General features: G+C 41.2%; 2 protein-coding genes across 3 annotated transcripts in view; both read right to left on the bottom strand.

Moving 5' to 3' along the window:
* Positions 1 to 11828, bottom strand: part of DOK7 (docking protein 7) — a 71991-nt gene extending 60163 nt beyond the window's left edge. Inside the window, exons 1-4 of the mRNA XM_074822015.1 lie at positions 11692 to 11828; positions 11504 to 11549; positions 8717 to 8962; positions 4643 to 4843 (exon numbers count right to left, since the gene is read on the bottom strand). Coding sequence (XP_074678116.1) covers positions 4643 to 4843; positions 8717 to 8962; positions 11504 to 11549; positions 11692 to 11745 — 547 coding nt within the window. The 5' untranslated portion in view covers positions 11746 to 11828. The remainder of the gene's footprint in view (positions 1 to 4642; positions 4844 to 8716; positions 8963 to 11503; positions 11550 to 11691) is intronic.
* Positions 11829 to 14099: 2271 nt separating this feature from the next.
* Positions 14100 to 21254, bottom strand: part of HGFAC (HGF activator) — a 42578-nt gene continuing 35423 nt past the window's right edge. Inside the window, exons 12-14 of one of the 2 annotated variants that reach the window (XM_074822013.1) lie at positions 19475 to 19615; positions 18270 to 18418; positions 14100 to 15781 (exon numbers count right to left, since the gene is read on the bottom strand). In XM_074822013.1, the coding sequence (XP_074678114.1) occupies positions 15611 to 15781; positions 18270 to 18418; positions 19475 to 19615 (461 nt within the window). In that variant the 3' untranslated portion in view covers positions 14100 to 15610. Of the gene's footprint in view, positions 15782 to 17128; positions 17259 to 18269; positions 18419 to 19474; positions 19616 to 21254 lie in introns of those variants that run through there. The other variant, XM_074822014.1, reaches the window with a different exon arrangement.

The following is a 21254-nucleotide window of genomic DNA, read 5'->3' as shown; positions in this document are numbered from 1 at the left end:
AGCAAGTTTGCAGAAGATACAAAATTGTGAGGAATAGCTGATACACCAGAATATAGGAAGTTGCTCACAGAGGTTGTGGAGTGCTTGCTCTTGGAGACATTCAAAACCTGACTGGATATGGTCCTGTGCAAATGGCTCTAGCTGACCCTGCTTTGAGGAGGGAAGTTGGAAAAGAAGTCCCTCCCAGCTTCATTCATTCTGCGATATTTAGGCATTTGTGACATCCAAACTGGAAGTTTCTTTCTGATCTCATTCTAGAAAATTTAGCTTCTTACTATATTGCAGAAACTTAATTAGCATTCTATAATGCTGCTGCATCACCAGATGAGCCGTGTCTCATTTGACGCTTTAATAACACAACTGCCACGGCAAATTCTCTATACTAAAGCACTGCTAATCTTTCAAAATAAATTACAGTATTCATTTGTACAACCAAGCAACTAAGCAAAAATTGACAGAAAGTTATTTCAGATTAATGTTTTTGTTCATTTACTTGCTAGCTTTCAAAATTTGGGCATTAGTGTGAACTGGCGATATTCTACATATTAAAGCATAAAATTTTCTTTCAAATCAATTAACAGTAAACGAAAGTTCCTAGTATATTAGTAATGTTATAACATACATTAGCATTTACTACAAAGCCCAGTTAAGAATAAAAAGACTGAAACTGTTATTCCCTAAACACTGTAATGAAAGTGTGATGCACAAACTGACGTGGTCTATATTCACCATATGGGCTACTGAACATTTTTTAATATCACATATTACTTACTGGTCTGATTTTATTTGGGGAAATATACATCTTTAACATATCATGAGCAATACGTAGAACTGTAGGGTGATAAGACTAGTAATCTAATAAATTCCATTCCAATCAGATACAGATCATAACAGTACATAGTCCATAATCTAGATCCATTTCATTACAAAACCAAATGAAGCAGACAGGTTTTATTAAACAGAATAATTTAGGGCTGAGTATGTTAGCTAGATCCTACTGAAATATAAGCATAAAGAATGAAGTTACATCTTAAGTGCCTTGTTGCTGAATACTTGGAAGCTAGGTGACCTCAAGAGAGTGCCTGTGGAGATGCTATATACAGATTTCTGGAAACAGGCACTCCTCTAACAGCAACTATTAAATGGATGAACACAAGATTCAGGCAAGCCATACAACTGAGGAACATACACTGCACACCTCCAAGCAAGGCTCTACAGTGCCTCCTAGGAAGCTGTGGTGGAGATGCCTTCAAGCAGACAAGAATCCAGCAGGAAGGAGACTGGCTCAGCCATCAAATTTCTTGCTATTTACCTACTGCAGATCCTCTTCTTTGATCATCTGCAGAGCTCATAAGGCCATGCAGATTCCTAGAGTAACATCGGTGGTCCCTACATTCTTGGGGTATCTTTCCAGGAAACAAAGTCTTGTACTAAACACCAGAGACACTTTATTCATCCATCATTCCTGACAGCACTGTGTTTGGAAATGAAGCCTCATCCTGCACACCTCCTTGCAGCCATGTTACACATTGAGGTGGTTTGCCTGTAACAGTAACCACCACAGGAGAAATTTACTGGCTAGCTGCAAGTTGTCTACAACTACCTGAAAGGAGGTTGTAACAAGGTGGGTGTTGGTCTCTTCCCTAGTAACAAGTGATAGGACAAGAGGAAACAGCCTCAAACTGTGCAAGGGGAGGTTTAAATTGGATATTAGGAAAAAATTCTTCACCGAAAGGGTTGTCAAGCACCGGAACAGGCTGCCCAGGGAAGTGGTTGAGTCACCATCCCTGGAGGTATTTAAAAGATGTGTAGATGTGGTGCTTGGGGACATGGTTTAGTGGTGAACTTGGCAGTGTTAGGTTAACGGTCGGAGTCAATGATCTTATGGGTCTTTTCCAACCTAAATGATTCTATGATGATAATCAGCACAAATAAGCAGGCAAAGCACCTTCAGTTCTAGTGGTGAACCAGGCATTTTCTAAATTCTTTGGTTCAGGCAGCCACTAAGGAAAGATCCTTTCACACAGAATAGATGATAAATAAGTCAGAATTTTGATCTGCAAATACCCCTTACTTTTGTATTTTCAAGAATGAAAACCAAAACTAAAGTCATATCCATTCATCAACATTATCATAAAAATCACATTTACTAAGGAGTCCTAAATACCTATTCTTTATCACAATGTCCCTCTCAAAACTGCAGTACATCTGAGAAATGAACCCTTCAGACAACGTGTGTTGCAAATGCTTTGTCAGTCAGTGCTGAAGAGCCCTTCTGGAAAAAGCATGGCAGAAAAAAAACAATCGGGGTTTTTGTTTGGGTTTGGGGTGGTTTGGTTTTTTTGGGGTTTTTTTTAAAGGGGAACATAAGTCCTGGAATCCATCATTATTTTCTGCTAGTCATTTCAACTTTTGGATAGCCCTCAGAATACTATTTTGTGTCCTTCCATATTTTAATGAAAGTCTGCATAAAACACATGGTTGGAATTCACAGGTACTCCATTTGCAATCAACTATATACTCCAAAAAAATCAAGCCATTATTTGAAGCCCTTATTAACAAGAAATCACCGTCTTCTTCTTTTGAGGCACCTGCATTAAGGTTCAAAGGAAAAACCAAATCCAACATATCACAGTGCTGCTGCACCTCTTACTCAAAATTTAGAGAGACTCTGCCTCCCTAGATAGCCTCAGGGATACCAATTACTCAAAGAGTTAAGTCTCATATTTTCTCATTTGAGAAATTACATTGATAATTTATATAAGCTGTGTATTCTATCTATCTAATCACTGCTAATCTTAAAGATTGCTTAGCATTCCTACTTCAGCTCCCTATATTTTTTTTAAATATAAATTTTCCATAGTTAAATTATTTCAGATTTCATTAGTTCACAAACCAGTAGTCCACACAGGCTTTCCAGAAAGATCATCAGCTTTTTAAAAGAGAAAAAACACATGTGGTTCAACTTTGGGAAATTTTCTCCCTGTAAGTATTCTGAAGTGTTTAGTTCAAAATTAAGTTTTCTATTTCCAGTTAATAATTCAAAAAGTGGACACAAATTATGTTAGCATTGCAGTGCAGACATTTATTAGAAGTCCAGCTTTTATTTAAAGTGGTACTTGCATAGAGAGACAGGAATGAGCAATTGCTTTATTCCGCGTGGAAAAAAACCTGTTCAAGACAAAACTGCAAGTATTGGCAGACCTACACTAAGTTGCAGATTCAAGTTTAGTCTGGGTCAATTGCACTATCTACAAAAAAGGGAAAAATGTGACTGTTCTGTCTCCCCCTTACACTCTACAACCAATTATCTAGCTCACAGTCTAAAGCACACCACTAGGAAACAACACACTTGTGTTGCAGTTCCCATACCATTTTTTTAACTGAAACAGAATAACCCTGAAAGAGATTTGTTTCCTACAGGCTATACCTATAACCCATTCCTTCAGATGGTGGAAACCCTTCTTTAACTCCAACCTCTGAAATAGGCAGGGAAACATTTGAACCAGAATCTTCCACACTGAAAACAAGCATCTTAAATCAGGAATCAGGATATAACAGCTGAGTCCATACTTACCATGTTTGTAACTCAGCTCTGTACTTTTCAACTGACAAAATGAAAACCCCTCACTGGAGTAAACAGTTAAAATAATTTCTTTAGCCTTCCTCCCCAAATTTTGCTACAAGTCCCAGGGAAGAATATCTTTGGATGTGATCGGCTCTGAAACCTTCTATTTTTTCAGTCTGGGAATTGAAGAAATCCATTATTTTCACATTTCAATATGCAAGTCAGACAATTCACATCCCTACTGGTGATTTTCATACCCACTCGCCTCACAGATCATCAGTTGAGCATGGCTTCAAACTCTGCTTCTGAAGTTAAAACCTTGTTTCCTAATGTATATGATATTCAGTGCATTAATTATCTTTTGTTTTCAGCTCTTGCATAGGAGCTTTGCATTTTATCTGAAGTTAGAATGTGAGAAGTCCTAAACTGGACATTGGAACAAGAGATTTCTCCCCATCTAAAGGTGTATCTTAGCTACTAGGCTACAGAAACTACCTTCAGCTTGGTTTCTTGCTTTTGTTTTGACCCCACGAATCTCATGGTCCCATAAAGCAACAAAGCTACTAACAGGGAAGGGAACAGACTGAAGTTCCTAACTTTTAGGAGCTAGAAGTCCTCTACGGAATTCAGACATTACCGTTTACACAATGAGAGCCTTGATGCTGCCTGTAACCTCAAAGCTCCGTATAATTTTCCCTCTACAAACAACAAAAATAATCATAATTTAATAATCTGAACATTAAACCATTTTGCCTTATCTCTTGCAAGACAAAAGCCATAAAATTCCATTACCTTATTTTTGCTCTGTGTCCAATAGCAACAGTTGACTAAACATCTTCTGGAGAGCCACAGGGCAATGTTCAGTCAGGACTCCACATAGTCACATTTTTACTGAACACCAGGATTGAAGCCTGCAGAAATCTACTTGGTAGAACAGACCCTCTGATATGAGGCTGCCTGTATGACAAAGCAGCACAGCTGGTTCTGCAATATCCACTTTGAATGAGAATAACATTCACATTTCTACAAAAGGTTTTAAACAACTTTTAGAAGACAGGTTCCAATTGTACTTACAGAAGCCACACCTGGTACCCCCTTCAAAGATGAATCCATTTGGGACAGCTCCATACCGACGCAGATCTGAGAGCTTCCATTGCCCCATGACACTAGGAGGAAGGTCTTTTACAAGGACGAGAATGTCATTGCAGAAATGCAGGGTAGCAGGCCCACTCTCTAGTTTAGTGCCAGGTGCTACAAAAACTTGAAATCTATGAACTATCAGATAAGGAAGAAAAAAAAATTACTATAGCAAATAAAAGTAAGGTACCATGACTTATATCACATAAGTCATTCTGTTCAGCTGTGTATGTGGACAGACCCCTGCCTGCACCACAAGGCTCTAGCATAAAGATTCCAAGTAGAGCCCAGACAGTCCCATGTCAGTAGCTATAAGCTCGTTACTCCTTATTATGCCAGTTTAGGATTGGAAAAAACATATATTGGTTTAATGCTACAAATGATTACATTTTAATGCTACATTAATTTATCCTAAGTCTTCCAGGTTACTCTCTATCTCAAATTAGTCAGTTATCCAGCCCACACTTGAGTTATCTCTGCCACCCTTGCATCATTACATGGGTTTCTTTCTGTCTCTCCCTCTAAACAGCCTGTGCCTCTCTTTTCCTACATGTATGCACACACACATAACACAGTGCCCAAGGAGACCAAAAGCCAAGGCCCAAAGAAGTAGGCAAGTTCTAACCAGAGCTCTGTCACTGACTCATTTGCAACCTTTAATAAACTGCTTCGCTCCTTCCCTAGCAGTAAAATGGGGAAAACTACATTTTCCCACTTTTGTGAATCTTTTGGGAGTTGGTGATAGTAGATGCCCAGACATTTAAAATGACTAGGAGATTAAGTGATTCATAGGTAATAAACACACTTAGATGTCAGTTAAGTCTTCATTTATCAGAGTTTAAGCTTCAAAAGAGTGGAGAAAGAAAAAGGAAACACCTGTCTCATTCAAGTTTATAAAATTCAGGTTCAAATCCCAACTCCAGTACCACTTATATAGCAAGGGTCCTTACCTAAAGTAGCAGCTGTTCTAGGCTAGTATCCCATCTTCTCCTCCAGAGCTGTTGCATTTTGAATAATAAGCTATTGGGAGCACTTCAAGGGCTCAAATCTCACAGTGTTTCAAAGGGAGCAATTTAAGTGAGCAAGCACCTAATTCTCAAACAAGTGTTTTAACCTCCACTACTCCTCTAGTTTCTTCCATCTTGTGATTAGACAAAAAAAAAGAAAAAAAAAAAATCTGTCTTGGCATAGAAAAGCATTAGGACTGTTATATTTCCAGTGAGAGGTTTTCAGTAGAGCATTTATCAAGCAGCCCATAGATTTAGCTTTTGGTTATCCATCAAAGATCATACAAACAGCTACCTGTCTATGAAATCTACAGGGTAACTTCCAGGTAGTCTCACTTCTTACAACCACTCTTCCCTGTTTCTTGCCTATGCTTCTTCAAACATCACGAATTTCAACTAGGTCTGAGTCTTGATTCTCATCTAAATACTTGCTATATTCTTAGTTACCATCTTAGCTGTAAGTCAACTCCTCATCTATGACGTGCATTTGGTAAGTTCCCTAAGGCTCCAGCAGAAATTAGCCACAAAGTCATTCAAGTGAAATGTGCAAGGAGACAGAGATAGATCTAACAAACCTCAGCTCTACTTACAGCTTTGCCAGTAGTACTGCTAGGGAGCAAATCAAAAGTCACACAATGTCCCCTTTTGGGCACACAGTTGTTACACAACCTGCTTAAACATAAACTGTGAAAAAGATACCAAAACCATCTCGATGAATAATGTTCAGTAAGTAATCTTTAATATCATTTGGACCCCTCTGCTCAGTTAACTCTGCCCAGTACTTTGCTGGCAATTAAACCATCAGAGCAAAAGCATCAGGGTTCTTTCTGCCTCATAAGTGAGGAATGGAGCACACTCTTCACACAATCAGTTGCAAGTTACAATGGCTGCCGAAAACAAAGAGCTGCAGCTCAGATTCTAGACCACTGTTAAAAAACCAGCATATCCATACGTGAAGAAAGCCAAAGTAGAGGGAAAAACAGATCTGGACATGAAGCTTTTGCTACAGGCTGCTTTCCTGGTTAATTTCATTTTTTTCAAAATTCTCCCCAGCCATCTACTACTCTGAAGAAAAAAATTAATAAGATACAGAGCTGAATACACCCATGAACACAAGGTACTATTTAAATTCCTCATGTCCTTTAGCTAATCTTTTCCTCTTCACAGCTATTCACTGACCTGCAGTATGCTAACTTCCTCAGAATGAGCTGTGGGCTCAAGCACTCTTCTCACACATGACCTATACCTCAACTCACTTAATTCCACTGTTTAATCCTGGTTCTTTTATTCCAGGAATCACATTCACCTCATCTGCTAAAAACAGAGAGAAAACACTGGGAACTTCAGTGCAAATGCCTCCATTCCGTGGTCCTCATTCAAGAACAGCATCAACTCCTTTCACTTTTTTTTTTTTTTTGCTTCCCAGACTCTGAGGTCATCTGTCCAGTCTATTTTTATCATCCAGCCACCTTAATTCCAAAGCACACAAAGACACCCCTACTACGCTTTAAGAAAAAACACTAGTCACCATCCCCTCTTCATCTAAGTTTCCACTCTTTTCTGAAGTGCATCTAGTTTGAGTAGACAGTTTGACTTCTTTCTCCTAACTGAACCTGCACTGAAAGATAAAATCCTAAAAAAAGGTTCTATGCTTTGGTCTATCCTACTTCCCCTAAGCTTTTTTGCAATTAACGTTCTACAAACTATTGGCAGTTCAACCAATTATACTTGTTTTCTTACCTCTTCATTCCTTCACCTCCACACACATTCTCTCCTGCTCCATCTTTACTCCATGGCTGCACGTATCATCATCCAATAGGCTCTACTCCTACCTTGCTCACAGCTTTCCTTTAAAAAAAAAATCTCTTCACTGCTTCTGCATTTCCTCCTATCACAACCATAAACCTCACACCCAGATTGAGATTAAATACTCTCTCTATTCCCACACTGCATCAGTGCAAGATCATCAAAACCAGACCTACCCTGTCAAATAACAAATTCTCCTTCAGGTTTTAAGACAAGTCTATACTGTATATAGATCCCAAATCTAGTAAAGAAATAGAACTGGAACACAATACAGCTACAAAGTATACCAACTACTCCAGCTATTCATGCCTGTATTGTTCAGAAATCCCCTCTAACCTTTCCCCTTATGCAAGGCTTCATATTTGACAGCTCCAAGGGGCATATCCATATATCTCTCTCCTGATACTTTTTATTCCTGTAAAATTCCAAGGCCATCTTTCTATGTATGTACTGCAAAGGAATGAATCCACAAACGCAACAGATGGCAAAGCATATGTAACAAATGATTAAGAAGGCTAATGTGCGTCTCCCACACACCTACCCTCCTTCCCTAGTTATGACTAAACAAAACATAAGACAGATACTATGGATTACCAATAATATCACTCTTGTTCACCTCTATACATTTTAGAGCTGTTAACCAAGAAAATAAAATAAAAGGATGCATAAGAACAAAGTCAGCTGGAACAACTGTGTCTGATGACCCTCCTTATTTCAAGATGTCCCTTCCTGAAAGGGGACACTAGGAACAATAAACATTATCTATGCAACACCTAAGTAAGCAGCTCAGAAAACTTGGACTGAACTAGCCAAGTTCTACTCAGGATTCCGCTTAATTCATGCTCCCTCTAAATAGTGTTGACAAAATCCCCAAGATAATTGCAGGACCAGAAGTAGAAGTTTGATCACTTTGCTTCAAAGCTACACACTTTCAGTGCCAAAAATCAGAAACTAAGTTAAGAGCTCTCATAGTTAGCCATCAGTACTGGGCATTACTGTAACCACAACTTATCATAAGGGACACCTGCTTTAAGATGTAAGGGTCTCTTCACTCTCAAATCAGTGACAGTCTTTTCCTTAACTATACTTTGTTATTTGCATTTTAGCTATCCTTTTGCTTTTTCTCCCGGGGGGGGGGGGGGGGGGGGGGGGGGGTGGGCAGGAAGAAAAAAAAAAGGTGTGAGAAGACAAAGGTTACCTTCCCCCAAACTGTAGCGGATTCGTACATCCCACGCATACATTGTTTCCTTGTTCTCAAATCCCAGCATCACAACTTGAGAGAGACAGATGATTGCAAGCGTGTGATTCAAGCCCTCATAGGAGAGCCCAGGATCCAAGCCACAGATGTCTTCTAAGGTCATGCTGCTCCTCTCCTTATGCCCTTTTGCTCGTTCAGATTTATCCTTGTATACCAGCATGAGCAAACAGTCTAAAAGAAGCAAAACTGTCAGAGATGATGAGGCAGAACATAGAACATAACACATTTCTCAGTACTCTGCTTCAATACAAAGGTGCTTTACACAACTGCTGGGTTAGTCTGATCAAGTCAACGTAAGAACTCGGTTTTCTTTTCCTACCCCACCCCAGGTAGTTTGCAGTCCTTGTTTTCAGGGAGAAAACACTGAAGGCATGTTTCAAGGGTAATCTGCAGGCTCAGAAATAAGGAGGAAAGTAAAAGTTCTCCCTATTTTCTGTTGCAAAAATCCAGTGTTTTTTCAGATACTCTCCCAAGTCTGGAAGGGGCTGACTCATTAATTCTGAACATTAGGAGTTACACTATGATAGCTGTTCACATTACAAACACTGAAGACCGAGAGGCTATTGTCATCTATATTTCCATTAGAACATACTGAACCACAAATGAAATTCTTACAGTAGTTCACAGATTACTCAACTACTAAATGGCGAGCAGACTCCACTGCCAGATTGTTAGTGTCAGCTCAGGTTTCCTAGCTAAATGTTACACAGTAGCCATTGCTAAATAATCATTATGTGCCACACCTTTTTTTTTTTTTAATATCTACTTGTGTCACCATTTGTTTTTAACCCCTTCTTAGAGGTGTTTATTACACAATAACTATGCAACAGATAAAAGTAATTCAAGTGCCATGGTCCCATGGGAAAAGCACATTTCACAAGCAAACCCAAAAGACAAGAAAAAGGCAGAGACCTCTCCCACCTTTTGCATTTATAACAAGACCACTCCTCTTCCCCTAGGTTCCCTTCCCATCATGTGGCACTCGGTTGTAAATGAAATTAATGGTCAATATCAAAGCTGCAACATCCACAGCTTAAGCTGACCTACATACCACAGAGGAGAAACCCCCCTATGCACCATTTTATGAATGTTGGGGTGTGGTGCTCTGAACCCTGGCGAGGTGCCCTGTGGCTCTCAGCTGGGCAAAGGACTGGCAAATCTCCAAAGAGGTGAAAAATGACTGAAAGACTGAACCGTCTGCTAACTAAAGTGGAGCTTTGCATGGACTCCCAATTGTTTTCACGCACCTGTTTGCAAAAACAGCTGCAACTACGATATTTAAGCATTCTGCAATACAGTTGTGTGTCTGAAGAAAGAACAACTATGGTTTACAGACCAATAAAAGCAAACAACTGGGGGCTTTTTCTGGTAAACCTGGCTAATTTCGCTAGAATAAAAATACTGTTTTTGGAGAAATAAACAACATTATCAGTCAGTATGTTTTCAACGCAAGGTCGCTCATCTTCCCCCTTCAAACTTGGCTTACTCATGTTGGAAATCCAGGCCCATATTCACATGTCTAGATACTAGCTCTCAGATCAACAGGTGCCCATTCAACGCAGAGAAGTTTAACAGATTCAGCTGAGATACAGGCATTTAAGACACTAACACATAACTGTAACAGCTCAAGCAACAAAGGGTTAGGTCTTACGAGCTTCAATTACTAAGAAATCTTCAGTCTATCAGCAACAACCTTGAAAAGGTGTCATCATCCATTCCGCAGCAATGCAGATGGACATTTTTCTAAGCGTAGGCAACATTTAGCCCTGGAAAGATATACTTTTGGGCCCAAATGTTTTCCCTGTTAGGAATAGATGGGGAAACCTGAAACCTACTTTTCCCTCTCCAGCAGTAAAACATCAACTCTGAATAACATTTTCAATTTCCCCGTCAGAAGCATGGAAGTGATTTTTTTTTTTAATTCAAAATGTCATTTTATTTTTAAATTGCAGTGATATTTTATGTCAAAACACTGATCAGAAATAACTACCGACCTTACAATGCCAGCTTTTCTTTACAGCCACCAATCACCCTTAAGAAATAACAATAATTTAAAAGTTTTTTCAAAATTTAAAATTGCGTTTTAAAGGGGAACCAAAACCAAACAGCCGTGCTTTGAAGCCACCTTTCCCACTGGTTTCAGTCAGGGCCTGATATTAAGCTACTTAAAACCTTCAGCTCCGAGGCCGGGCACCGCTGGCAGCCCGGGGGACAAACGCTACACCCGGGCACCGGCCGAAGGGCCTCGGCGTCGCAGCCCGGGCTGCCGCCACCCCCCGAGGCGGCGGCTGCGGGTCTGTAACCGCCCCCGCTGAGGGAAAAAGGGTCCCAAGCCGTTACCGGCCGCCAGCCCGAGGCCGCGAGGAGAGGCGAAGCCCCGCAGCTCCGCTCCGCGCTCTCCCCTCGCCACGGCGTTCATGGCACCTCGGGGGGCTCCGGCACTCGCCGCCCCCTATTTCTGGCCGCCTGGTCCGCTGCCAGATAATTTATTCCCCCCTCCCGCGATTAAAGAAATAAAAAAAAAAAAAAACAAAGAAATAAATAAAAGAGCAGCGACGGCTTGCGGAGAGCCCCGCCGAGGGTGATCTCCAGCCGCAGCTAACCTCGAGGGGAGCCCTGTAAACTCCCTGTCCCCGGGGCCCCAAACCCCGTCCCCCCACCGCCGAGCGGAGGAGGGAGGGACGCCCCGGCGCCTGCCCCCCCCCTCAGGACGGGCCCCCCTCTTACCTGCCACCGGGGAGGGCTTGCGCAGCACCAGCCACCTACTCTTCCACTGCAAGGAGAGGCAAAAGGAGAGGGTTAGCCAGGGCCGGGGGAGGGAAGAGCGGGCTCTCTCCCCTCCTGGGGAGGGGGTGTCGGTCGGGGACCCCCGGCCCGCCGCGGGGCCGGGCCGAAGGGGCGCTGGGAACGGGGACCTTTTTTCCGTCTCTCAACTTGACGTGACCCTCCACCACCACGGAATCCGTCATCTTCAGTCATGATTCCGGACAGCTGCGCCCGGCTCGCTGCTCCCTCCCCGCGCTCTGGCCGAGGGGTCACTTTCAAAATAGCTTTATTAGGTCCCCGCACAGGCACACGGAGCGACGCGGGCGAGCGGCCAACGCGGCCCGGCCCTCCCCGGCGCCCCCTGCCCCACCGGGGCGGCTTCCGGCGGAGGGGAGAGGGGGTCCCGGGAAGATTTTCACTGGTCCTTTATTCGTGTATTTTACTGTGGCGTTGGGGGGGGGGTGGTGTCTTTTTTTTTTTTTTTTTTTTTTTACCGGGGTTTCGGTAGCGGGAGGCGCCAGCCGGGGCACCCGGAGCGCGCCAGCCCCGGCCGCGCCTCCCAGGGTCTCCTCCGGCCGCGACCCCGGGGAGGCACCGAGCGCTGCCCCCCGCCCCGGTCCCGGTCTGGATTCCGCTCCGGGCTTTGCAGCTGACCGCCGAGGGGGCCCTGCGGCCGGGGGCGGCGGGAAAGCCCGGGCCGGACTCCCTTCGCCCTCAGTCTCCGCGGAGCGGGGCCTGGCGCCGGCGGGCCGAAACACCCCCTTCCCCGCGCCCCCGAACCAGCGGCTTCCTTACAACGCCCAAACTGCTCTTTCGGAAAGGCTAATTACAGCTCCCCTTACCTCCCAGAAGACACGCAGCCAACTACCCCTGATAAAAATACTCTTTTTTTTTTTTTTTTTTTTTCTTCTTTGCAATGCAACTGTCACGAGATAACAACCCACTTACACCAAACCCAGAGCAGCTACAATTACTAGAATAAGATGTGTTAATGATGTCCTCAGATTTATTTCAACGAGCAATGGACTAATTAGAGTCCATTATTCTAAAAATACTCCTACTGCATCTTATTTGATGGTAATTAGTTCTTCAGCTTTTTTTAAACAGCACCACAGCACATTTTTCTTTCAATAGCATAATAGAAGGGGTTTTTAGATGTTTGCGTTTATTTCTTCCATTCGAATCGGTCAGTTTGCATGGAATAACATATAATTTAATGAAACCATCTTTAAGGGTGTTTCATAATGAATTAGGGACGTTGTTTGTTCAACTGGCTTTGCATTCTAACTCAATTTTGATATAAATGTTAGGGGAAAATATCAGGTAAAGTTTCACTAGTAAATTTAAGTTGGATTTTCATTTTAAGCAAAGCACTTAAAGGGAGGAGAAAAATATGGAGGGTGAGTTTCCATGGGGTAATGCTCAACAGAAAGGCAGAAGGTGCCAGTGTGCCCTGTAGAAATGTGACTGATGCCAGGGGTGTGAGAGGTCAGGCAAGGACCTCTCAGTTAACCTGGACATTTCCTTGCCCTCCCTAGCCTGGGTTTGTGGATTTAATACAGTGCTAGTCAGCATAGAGCAGGTGCTCAAAGGATGGCATTTAGTTCCACCAAATCAATGCAGTAACAGTGGAGAAGCAGGCTGCTTCAAAAGCCAAAAATTAATTTTAATGCCTTCAAAGTATGACAGTATCAGCTGAAGATTTGCCATTTAGACCTTAGAGGGCATAGACTGTTTCACTTGTGAACATCCAAAATATTTTTTAAAATGTTTTGTTGCTTGTTTTGGGGTTGCTATATACTGATACAAGCAGCATAGATTTTGAAAACAGGACAGCTGAAAAGCTGTACACGTATTGTCAGAAACACCAGTCTAACACCCTTCCTATCAAACAGCCACCTTCTTTACAGCAAGAGAAGACTGAGAGAATATATATAACACAAAACTACCAGATTGAAAGCATGCACAGTGTGGATGGATATTAATTTCAAAGTGAAACTGAAGTCACAGAACAGCTATGGACATTCAGAATGGCATAAGCTTTGTGTGGAAACCTGTTCCAAATGAATCCCATCCAAAGAAGAGTAAATAGTTCCTTCATGCTGATTTAGTACTTGTCTTTCAGCAGCAGGTACAGTTAGTCTTGTTACACAGTCGCATTCATTTCACAGAGTTAAGCAAGCCAGACTCGTACTGCAAATGGCCAGGAAGGCAAAGCCACACAACAAGAGTCTTCAGCTTGTTTTGGAATCAAGACCCCAGAGGTGCATCTTGGTTTTTCAGGCTAGTGTTTAGTGCTTCAGAAAAACAGACTAAAGACTTTGATCTTAGTATTCACAGTATTCACAGCTGAAAATCATCCGTCTACTGGAAATTTGTGTGACACTTGCATAAAACGGGGAGCACCACCAGCTGAAATTGATCCTTATGCAGAGCTTTTCACAAGCCTTCCAGCACACAGAAGTGTTATTTCATTTTTCTACCAGCCCTCAACCTGTTGAACAACCTACAGAGGGATTCAAAGATTTAATTGTAACTGTATACACAACAGACTAAGTCCAAGAAACAGAAGGTAAATATTTTTATTAAACAGTTTACATCATTTATCTAGATTAGCACTGTTATATATTTGTACTTACACAAATTCAGGTTTTGGTTATTTTTCCTTACAAAGTTTCTTTTAACTGCAGAAATCATTCACCACAACTAAGAAACCCATGAAGACACTGCCAGTACTGTAAAACAAAACACTTATCTTAGTATCTAGGCACCGCTTCAAAATTCTGCATCTTAAAGCACAGCTTTGCTTGAAACACTTAAGAGAATTCAAAAATGTTCGCTATCAGAGAAGAAAATTTTACATCAACACTTCCAAATGTACACATCTGACACGGCTAAAGGTTCCCTGTATTTAAAAAAAAAAAAAGTTGTAATTTCCCATTCTTCTTTATCAGATCAATTATTTTAATTAATTTTCTGTGGTTTTGGTTAACACAGCTGAGTCCACAGCCTCTAAACAGCTATATATTGTAATAATTTCTTTGATTGTTCCCATAACAATTCCACAGACCATGACAGCAAAGCCTATGGTTTATGATATCACCAAATCCCCAAGGAAAATGTCAAGCTGTTCCTCCAACCATTCAGTTTAAAAATCTCTTAAGAGAAACCTCCTTTCTAAACAGTTGAACAACTTGTTAGTAGAAAATCAAAGACATCTTCAAAACACTGTCAAATTTAAGAAACATTTAGGCATTTATCATCAAGGTGAAGTATTTCCACTGCTATCCTCAGGGTGAGGAGCAGCTCACAGTCTGCAAAAGGTCCTAACTGCATTGGCCTGAAGTCAGGTGCTCTGACTTCCAATCTTTTTTTAGCAAGAAACTTTGTGCTCTCAGGTGTTGCACTAACCTTGCTGGAAAATTGCACATCAGATTCGGCAGAGCTCTGAAGCATGTTGCTGATTTTGTGTCAGTGGAACATAAAAAAAATGCTTACATGTTTGGCTGAATCAAAATCTAAACCCTCTGTTTTTTTCCCTAGAATTGGTTTGTTGCAGTTAACTGAGGAGCAGCTTCACCTACATTGCTCTATTGGTGTCTCTCGAGCTGAAACTCAAGAGATCACTTCTGAGGGGGAGGGTATTTAAAAAAATTAACAACAGGAGCACCAAAAATTATCTCTTTTGAGAATACAAGGACAATGTTGTTATGGGTTGGTTTGGGGGATGACAGTTCCACCAGAAACTGCACAAACACATTCAAATCACTTTTTATGTAAGCCACCAAGCAGACAAACAGTTGTATATTTTGGTGCACTGTCTCCATGTGTTTGTTTTATTAAGTCAAATAAAGACAGTCTTGGTATTGAGCAATCCACAGGCCTAAAATTCTAGATCAAGGATGCTGACATCAGATGGAGTAGGCCTTTTGGCCTGGTGGTCTGGTTTGGAATTGCTAAGAATTACCATGACAGTTTTCATTCTAGCTTATAATAAAATATTTATGCCTCTTTAATGAAACCAAAAGACTCCTGAACCCTGCTTCAAATGTTAGCATATTTAACTGTTCAACTAGTTTTTCGGGGGGCTATTTTCTCATTAATCCAGTTTACGTAGTTCATCACTCGTGTATATACTCCAGGTCTGTTGACTCTGCCACAGCCATCTCCCCAGCTGATAACTCCATAGAGGTAAGAGATTTCATCTTTCTCACAGGCCAGAGGTCCACCAGAATCTCCCTGTGTTAAAAGTAAGCAAAGATTATCTAATTTGATAGAAAGCAGTCGGAAAAAAGATCAGTTTGGGGAAGTCCTAAATTAAGAATGTTTGCATGTGAGACTTAAACTAAAAAAAATAATATGGAAGCAGTGGTCTACTGAAGTTTGACTATAAAAAGTGGGTTTAGTCATGCTCACCTCTAATATAATGATGAGGGTTTTTAATTCCACATTGAACAGAAGTATCAAATTTTGTTTAAAAATCTGAAATTCTCTTAGATTTAGACACCTACTAAAGAGCACAGTTGATTTGGGTCACTTTCAATAGGAGTAAGCAAGTCTGAGGCATATGCTATGTTTTAATATGGGCACTGCATGGATGGATTACATAAGGCAGAGAATATTTGGAGAGTTTCTCAATGCAGTTTATTGCAACTGTCAGAGATCATGAAAGTTTTCAAAGAAAGGTGTTGCATACATACACACTTTTCCATGTGACTGTGGGATGCTATAATTTTATGTGGCATGTGGTTTTTTTACATCTGTTGAATTTGATGCTACTGAGATTTACCTTGTCATTAAAACCACAAACCAAAAATAAGACCAAAATAATGTTTGGTGACACACTACAGCAAGGATGCATTGGAACCCTTCTACTTATTTAAAAGCTTGCAAGCATTCAGGAGAGGGGCTTTTTTTATTATTACTCTTAGATTTATTTTCTACAGAAATGAAAATGTTAGAAATTAAAAATGTGACTTAGTGAACAGTACTGGTGAAAGGAGCCACCACTCCAGTTATTTAAGACTAAGGAGAAATATATTTTTTCCTACCTAAAAAGAAAATCTCTCAAGAGCAAAGTAGGTAGGAAAATAGTGTTGCCTTTATACTGGGAGATTTCTGTGATAAATGAGGGACATGAAATGAAGTCTTGCATCTGAGGTCAGTTTACTTCTCAGAACCTTGCTTATTTCTCTACAACTCATCTCACTGATTGTATTTTTGGTATCAGTACTCTGATTTAAAAAAAAAAATCCAAGAAAATCTTTAAAAAATAATCAAGCAGAACACATTATCTGCTTGGCATTTCTTGGTCTTGGAATATTTTTATACATAACAGATGGTTTATATTTTAATTTCCTAAGCATACATTAAGAAAATTCAGAGGTCAGCTACATTTGTTGTGACATCAAGAGGTCTACAAGAGGTCTACATTATTTCTCCTTAGACCACACTACGAGTCTGCCAACAGGAAAAAAAATTAATTATTGGTTCACTAATAATGATTTCATGCCATGAACACTGTTCTTCAGCAACATCTGTGACTCTAAATCACAATTTCTCAGACTTTGCAACTCTCTCCAGACCTCTTGTCTTCGTGCAGCTCCTCTCTCCTTCCCCCTGCTTTCTTCTTTCTCCTTCTCATTCTGATCAACTCTGTTTTTCCTGGGCAGGGAGCAAGAACCAGCTATAATGCTGCGTCTTGTATTTGTACTTCCTGGGTAAGAGAAGGAAAACTGAGCAAGCAAGGTAGTTTCTAGTTCTCTGGCTAGAACAACGCTTGCAGCCAATAACTACAATCAGTTCTCAGCCCTGGCCTGGAAACCTTGAGCCACCTCTCGCTGCTGCCATCTCACTCTTGACACCTTTCTTTGGAAACTTTTATGATCTCTGTAGGAGTTCCAGCACACAGTATACACAATATTCTTTTCTTTATTTTATCTCACTGCCAGCTATTAGCTATATGCTGCCTGCTCCCATATGTATGCTACTAGAGCATAACCTTCCCCCTTCAAAATGAACTGAAGACAAAATCTGAAGGTTTATGTAAGAAGTAATCTGATTCTTCATTTAAAAAATACTCTCATCTATCACTACAGCAATTCTGTATCCTTATTCAGAGCCAAGAAGCAACATAATTCAAAAAGACATGCAAAGTTGTATGAGCATGAGGTCATTCCATGAAGGACTGAAGTCATCAGAGTTCCCAGTTGACTGATATTCTACACCATTAAATCCCATCCACTATAGTAACCTCAGCTCCTTCCTCCACCAAACCTCACCACTGTTCCCCACCTCCTACCCAGGTGTGCTTTTTCCATTCAGGCAAGAGACAGCAGCTCGGGGATTTGGCTCCACGCAGGTACATGCTAGTTGGCCTGCCAGCACATCTCTGCCAGCTGGCCAGCAAACCATTGCCATCACACTGCAAGCTCAGCCAGGAACTAAAGCAACTCACCCTCCCGTGCATAGCCACTGCCTTTCATGAAGGTAGGAGGAATATAATATCCTGGAGGTTTTTTGCCCTTCTGTAGAACTTAATTGACATTGAACAGGATAAAAAATGAAGGTGGAAGCAAACAGTGCAGTCACATAAGTTTCTTTTCTTTGGGAACGTTTCTTTTCTTTAGGAACACTGTTATGTCAAAAGTAAGTACTGTAACACTGCAACATTTCTGGCAGTAATATACATTTATATTCTCTGCCTAGAGATGACTCACAACATTACCTGACAAGCATCAGATTTGCTATCGAAGTAGCCAGCACAGAACATATTTTCAGTGATTTCTGTTCCATAAATTTCAGGGCTTCTGCACTTCTCTTCAGGAATAATTGGAATCAGTGTTTCTTGCAGGACAGCTGAATAACCAGATATATCTTTAAAAAATTCCCAGAGAGGAAAGGAAAGTAATTTTTATAGAGCGTGAAGAGCATAACATGGAAACACAATGCACAATATTGTATATAAACACTTAACACTTCTTAGTCATATTCATGTTGTGGATCTCTTTAAAAGATAATAATTTTTCTAGTGATCAGATCACATTCTGCTCCTCCAGTCAGACTCAACCCTTTAAAATAGAAGTATGCCATGTCCAGACATTAATCCACTTTGGGTTCTCTCATTTCCAAGAGACTCAGGAACAATCCCTCATCACTCCTGTCCTCTACTCTTTCCAGGTGTGATATTAAATCATCAATTTATCAAAGGCTCCATTACCTATTTTTGCCTTTAGACTACACATTTAAACCAGGACAACATTTGCTCATACTAAATCTCTTACCAAAATGAAGCAGCCAGCTCCCCCATCCCTCTCACCTATTTACATAGGTCTCTGCTATCTCCACATCAAAGCAGCATGGCCAAGCCTCATAATCCTGAAATTTCTCATCTGAAAGGATGGGATGGATATTTCCACCTTTCTCAAGCTGGATCTGAGCACTTCTTACCCCAAGGTCTATCTGGCCCTCTGCTGTAGATGTTTCCAAAGCTTCTTCCTGATGAAGGTAAAGATCTCCTCCATCACAGACTAGTAAATTGATAGTCTTTGGTTTGCATTCTTTGATATTTACCTTGAGAAACCAGGGGTAGGATTCACTCAACTAAGGTGTCAAGTTGTTGGCACCTATAACTTAACTACTTGCTCCACTCCCAGTCCACAGAGATCTAGCTAGCTCATAGCTCATCCCATCCTAAAATAGACACAAACATTTGGTCAAGGGAACCACACTCTGAATTCCAAGGACTATAAAGGAAGTTCAGGATGACTATTTTAGGTGTAAATGTTGTAAGCATCTAAAGGCAGGTAAAAAGAATCCCACCAGAAGTCCCCTGGAAAATATTTTACCAAACTATCAGTTGTATAACATATACTTGAATATCACGTTTTAATTACCATCAGTTTTTTCTACTGACACCCTCATTTTACTCACTCTCATGCCTGTGGCCCCATCCAGAAATCTGACATTTGAACTGATCAGGGAAAACAGTGTCACTTTCCGGCAAGCAGATGGGCTGAACAAACTGGGATTTGACAGCACAACGTTGGCCATTCTTCTTCAGCTTAATCAAAGCTGCAGAACAGAAAATATAGGAGGAATAAAGTGACTGTTCCCTTTCTTTAATGGGATTGGCAGCAATGGGTCTCAGATACAACTTTAATTATCCCCTAAGCCTCTCTTAATTAAGATATTTCAATCAAAGACAGACAGACTCATCTCAACAGCACCTGACTTCAGAGCAAATTGAAGGCTGAAACATTCAGCTACTCCCCTTGTGGGAATATTTATATGCTGCACTCACTGAGCAGATTTTGCTTCGCTGCCTTTGTAGAGAAGGGGGAAGATAGAAAATACATATGTCTCCTCCCACCTTAAAGTTAAATAACATATCCACAACTTTCAGATGAAATAAGTGGGATGTGCAAGTGCTCACTGCTTCTGAAAGTCTGGCCACCTGCCTAATTCCAATTTGATTTAAAAAATTAATTACTGCAAGAGCTGGTGTATTTCATGCTCTGTTATCACTGAGTTCAACAGAATTCAAGATCTTGAAAATTAAGGAATAAAAAAATCAGGGTATTTCAAAACCAAGCTTCTGAAAGCTACAAAGAACTACATAACCTACACAACCTTTACTATATCCTCATGGGGCTGAAAACAGTGTAAATACAGAGCTGTGTAGCATTGTGAGCTTGATACTGAAAGAAGATGTCAAAAGTAGCAGAAATGTTGGTTCCTCTGTAGCAAATCCCCTGTGTTTGACTGTAGAGCAACAGAGGGGGCTTTGTGATTGGTGTAACAAGGGCAGGCAGCATGCTGGGTTTGGGTACACTACTCAAAGAGGACAGAGCTGAGGTAACATGGACACACCTATTAACACTTCACATCATGCCTTTTGGAAGCTCCAGGTTTTCTGAGCACAGTTGTGTGGAAAGCAAGAGATCCCACTGGATAGTCTTATTTCTCTGCTGACTACATTTTTTGGCCTTTGTGGAACATGTAAAGAGCATCTCACAGGCTGAGAAGCCCACACAAACCACGCTCTAACACAGCAGCTCAGCAGCTTGCTCTTCCTTGCCTTCCTCCTCTTCCCCACCAACTCTGCCTGTTTCTGAATCCCCCGAACTTCCCAACAAACACTCATGTGGTCGTTTGTTTCCTTTAAAAAAAGTGTTTTCAGCAGGAAATAATTCTTCTGCTGCATCAGTAGAAATCACTGACACGGCAGAATATGCCCCCACAGCTTTTCCCCACTAGCTTCTGCCTGCTTGCTTGTTTTTGCAGTTGGGCTCATCTTAGGCACCCCATGTTCAGCTGACCCTAGATTTGGACACTGCACATTGGTGAGGCATGTCAAATCTCAGTGTAATTCCAAAAGTTGGATCTCAAAGTGCCAATGGTGGTTTACACCAGGATATTTCAGAGCAGAGTAATACCCCAAATCCAATTTTCCTCCTGGTACACTCTGACAGAGCTTCCACCAACACAGAATCTGAAAGCTTTTTGCTACAGAGTGGAAGATATTCACCATCTGGGAGCAAAAAAGCCCATACATGTCTGACCTAAAGTATCCCCAATGCCAGGCTGTTAAATGGTCTCATAGACAAAGCACTCACACAGCTTGATACTCCAGGGTGACGTGCCAGCTTCCACAAGAACAGATCAGAAAATAAGAAGCGAGTTGCAGTTCCATTGTCATTCTGACTAATAT

Source organism: Strix aluco, chromosome 4 (genome assembly GCF_031877795.1).
Source record: "Strix aluco isolate bStrAlu1 chromosome 4, bStrAlu1.hap1, whole genome shotgun sequence".
Lineage (NCBI taxonomy): Eukaryota > Metazoa > Chordata > Aves > Strigiformes > Strigidae > Strix > Strix aluco.
Note: the sequence above shows the minus strand (reverse complement) of the source record. Positions and strands in the feature narration are given on the sequence as shown.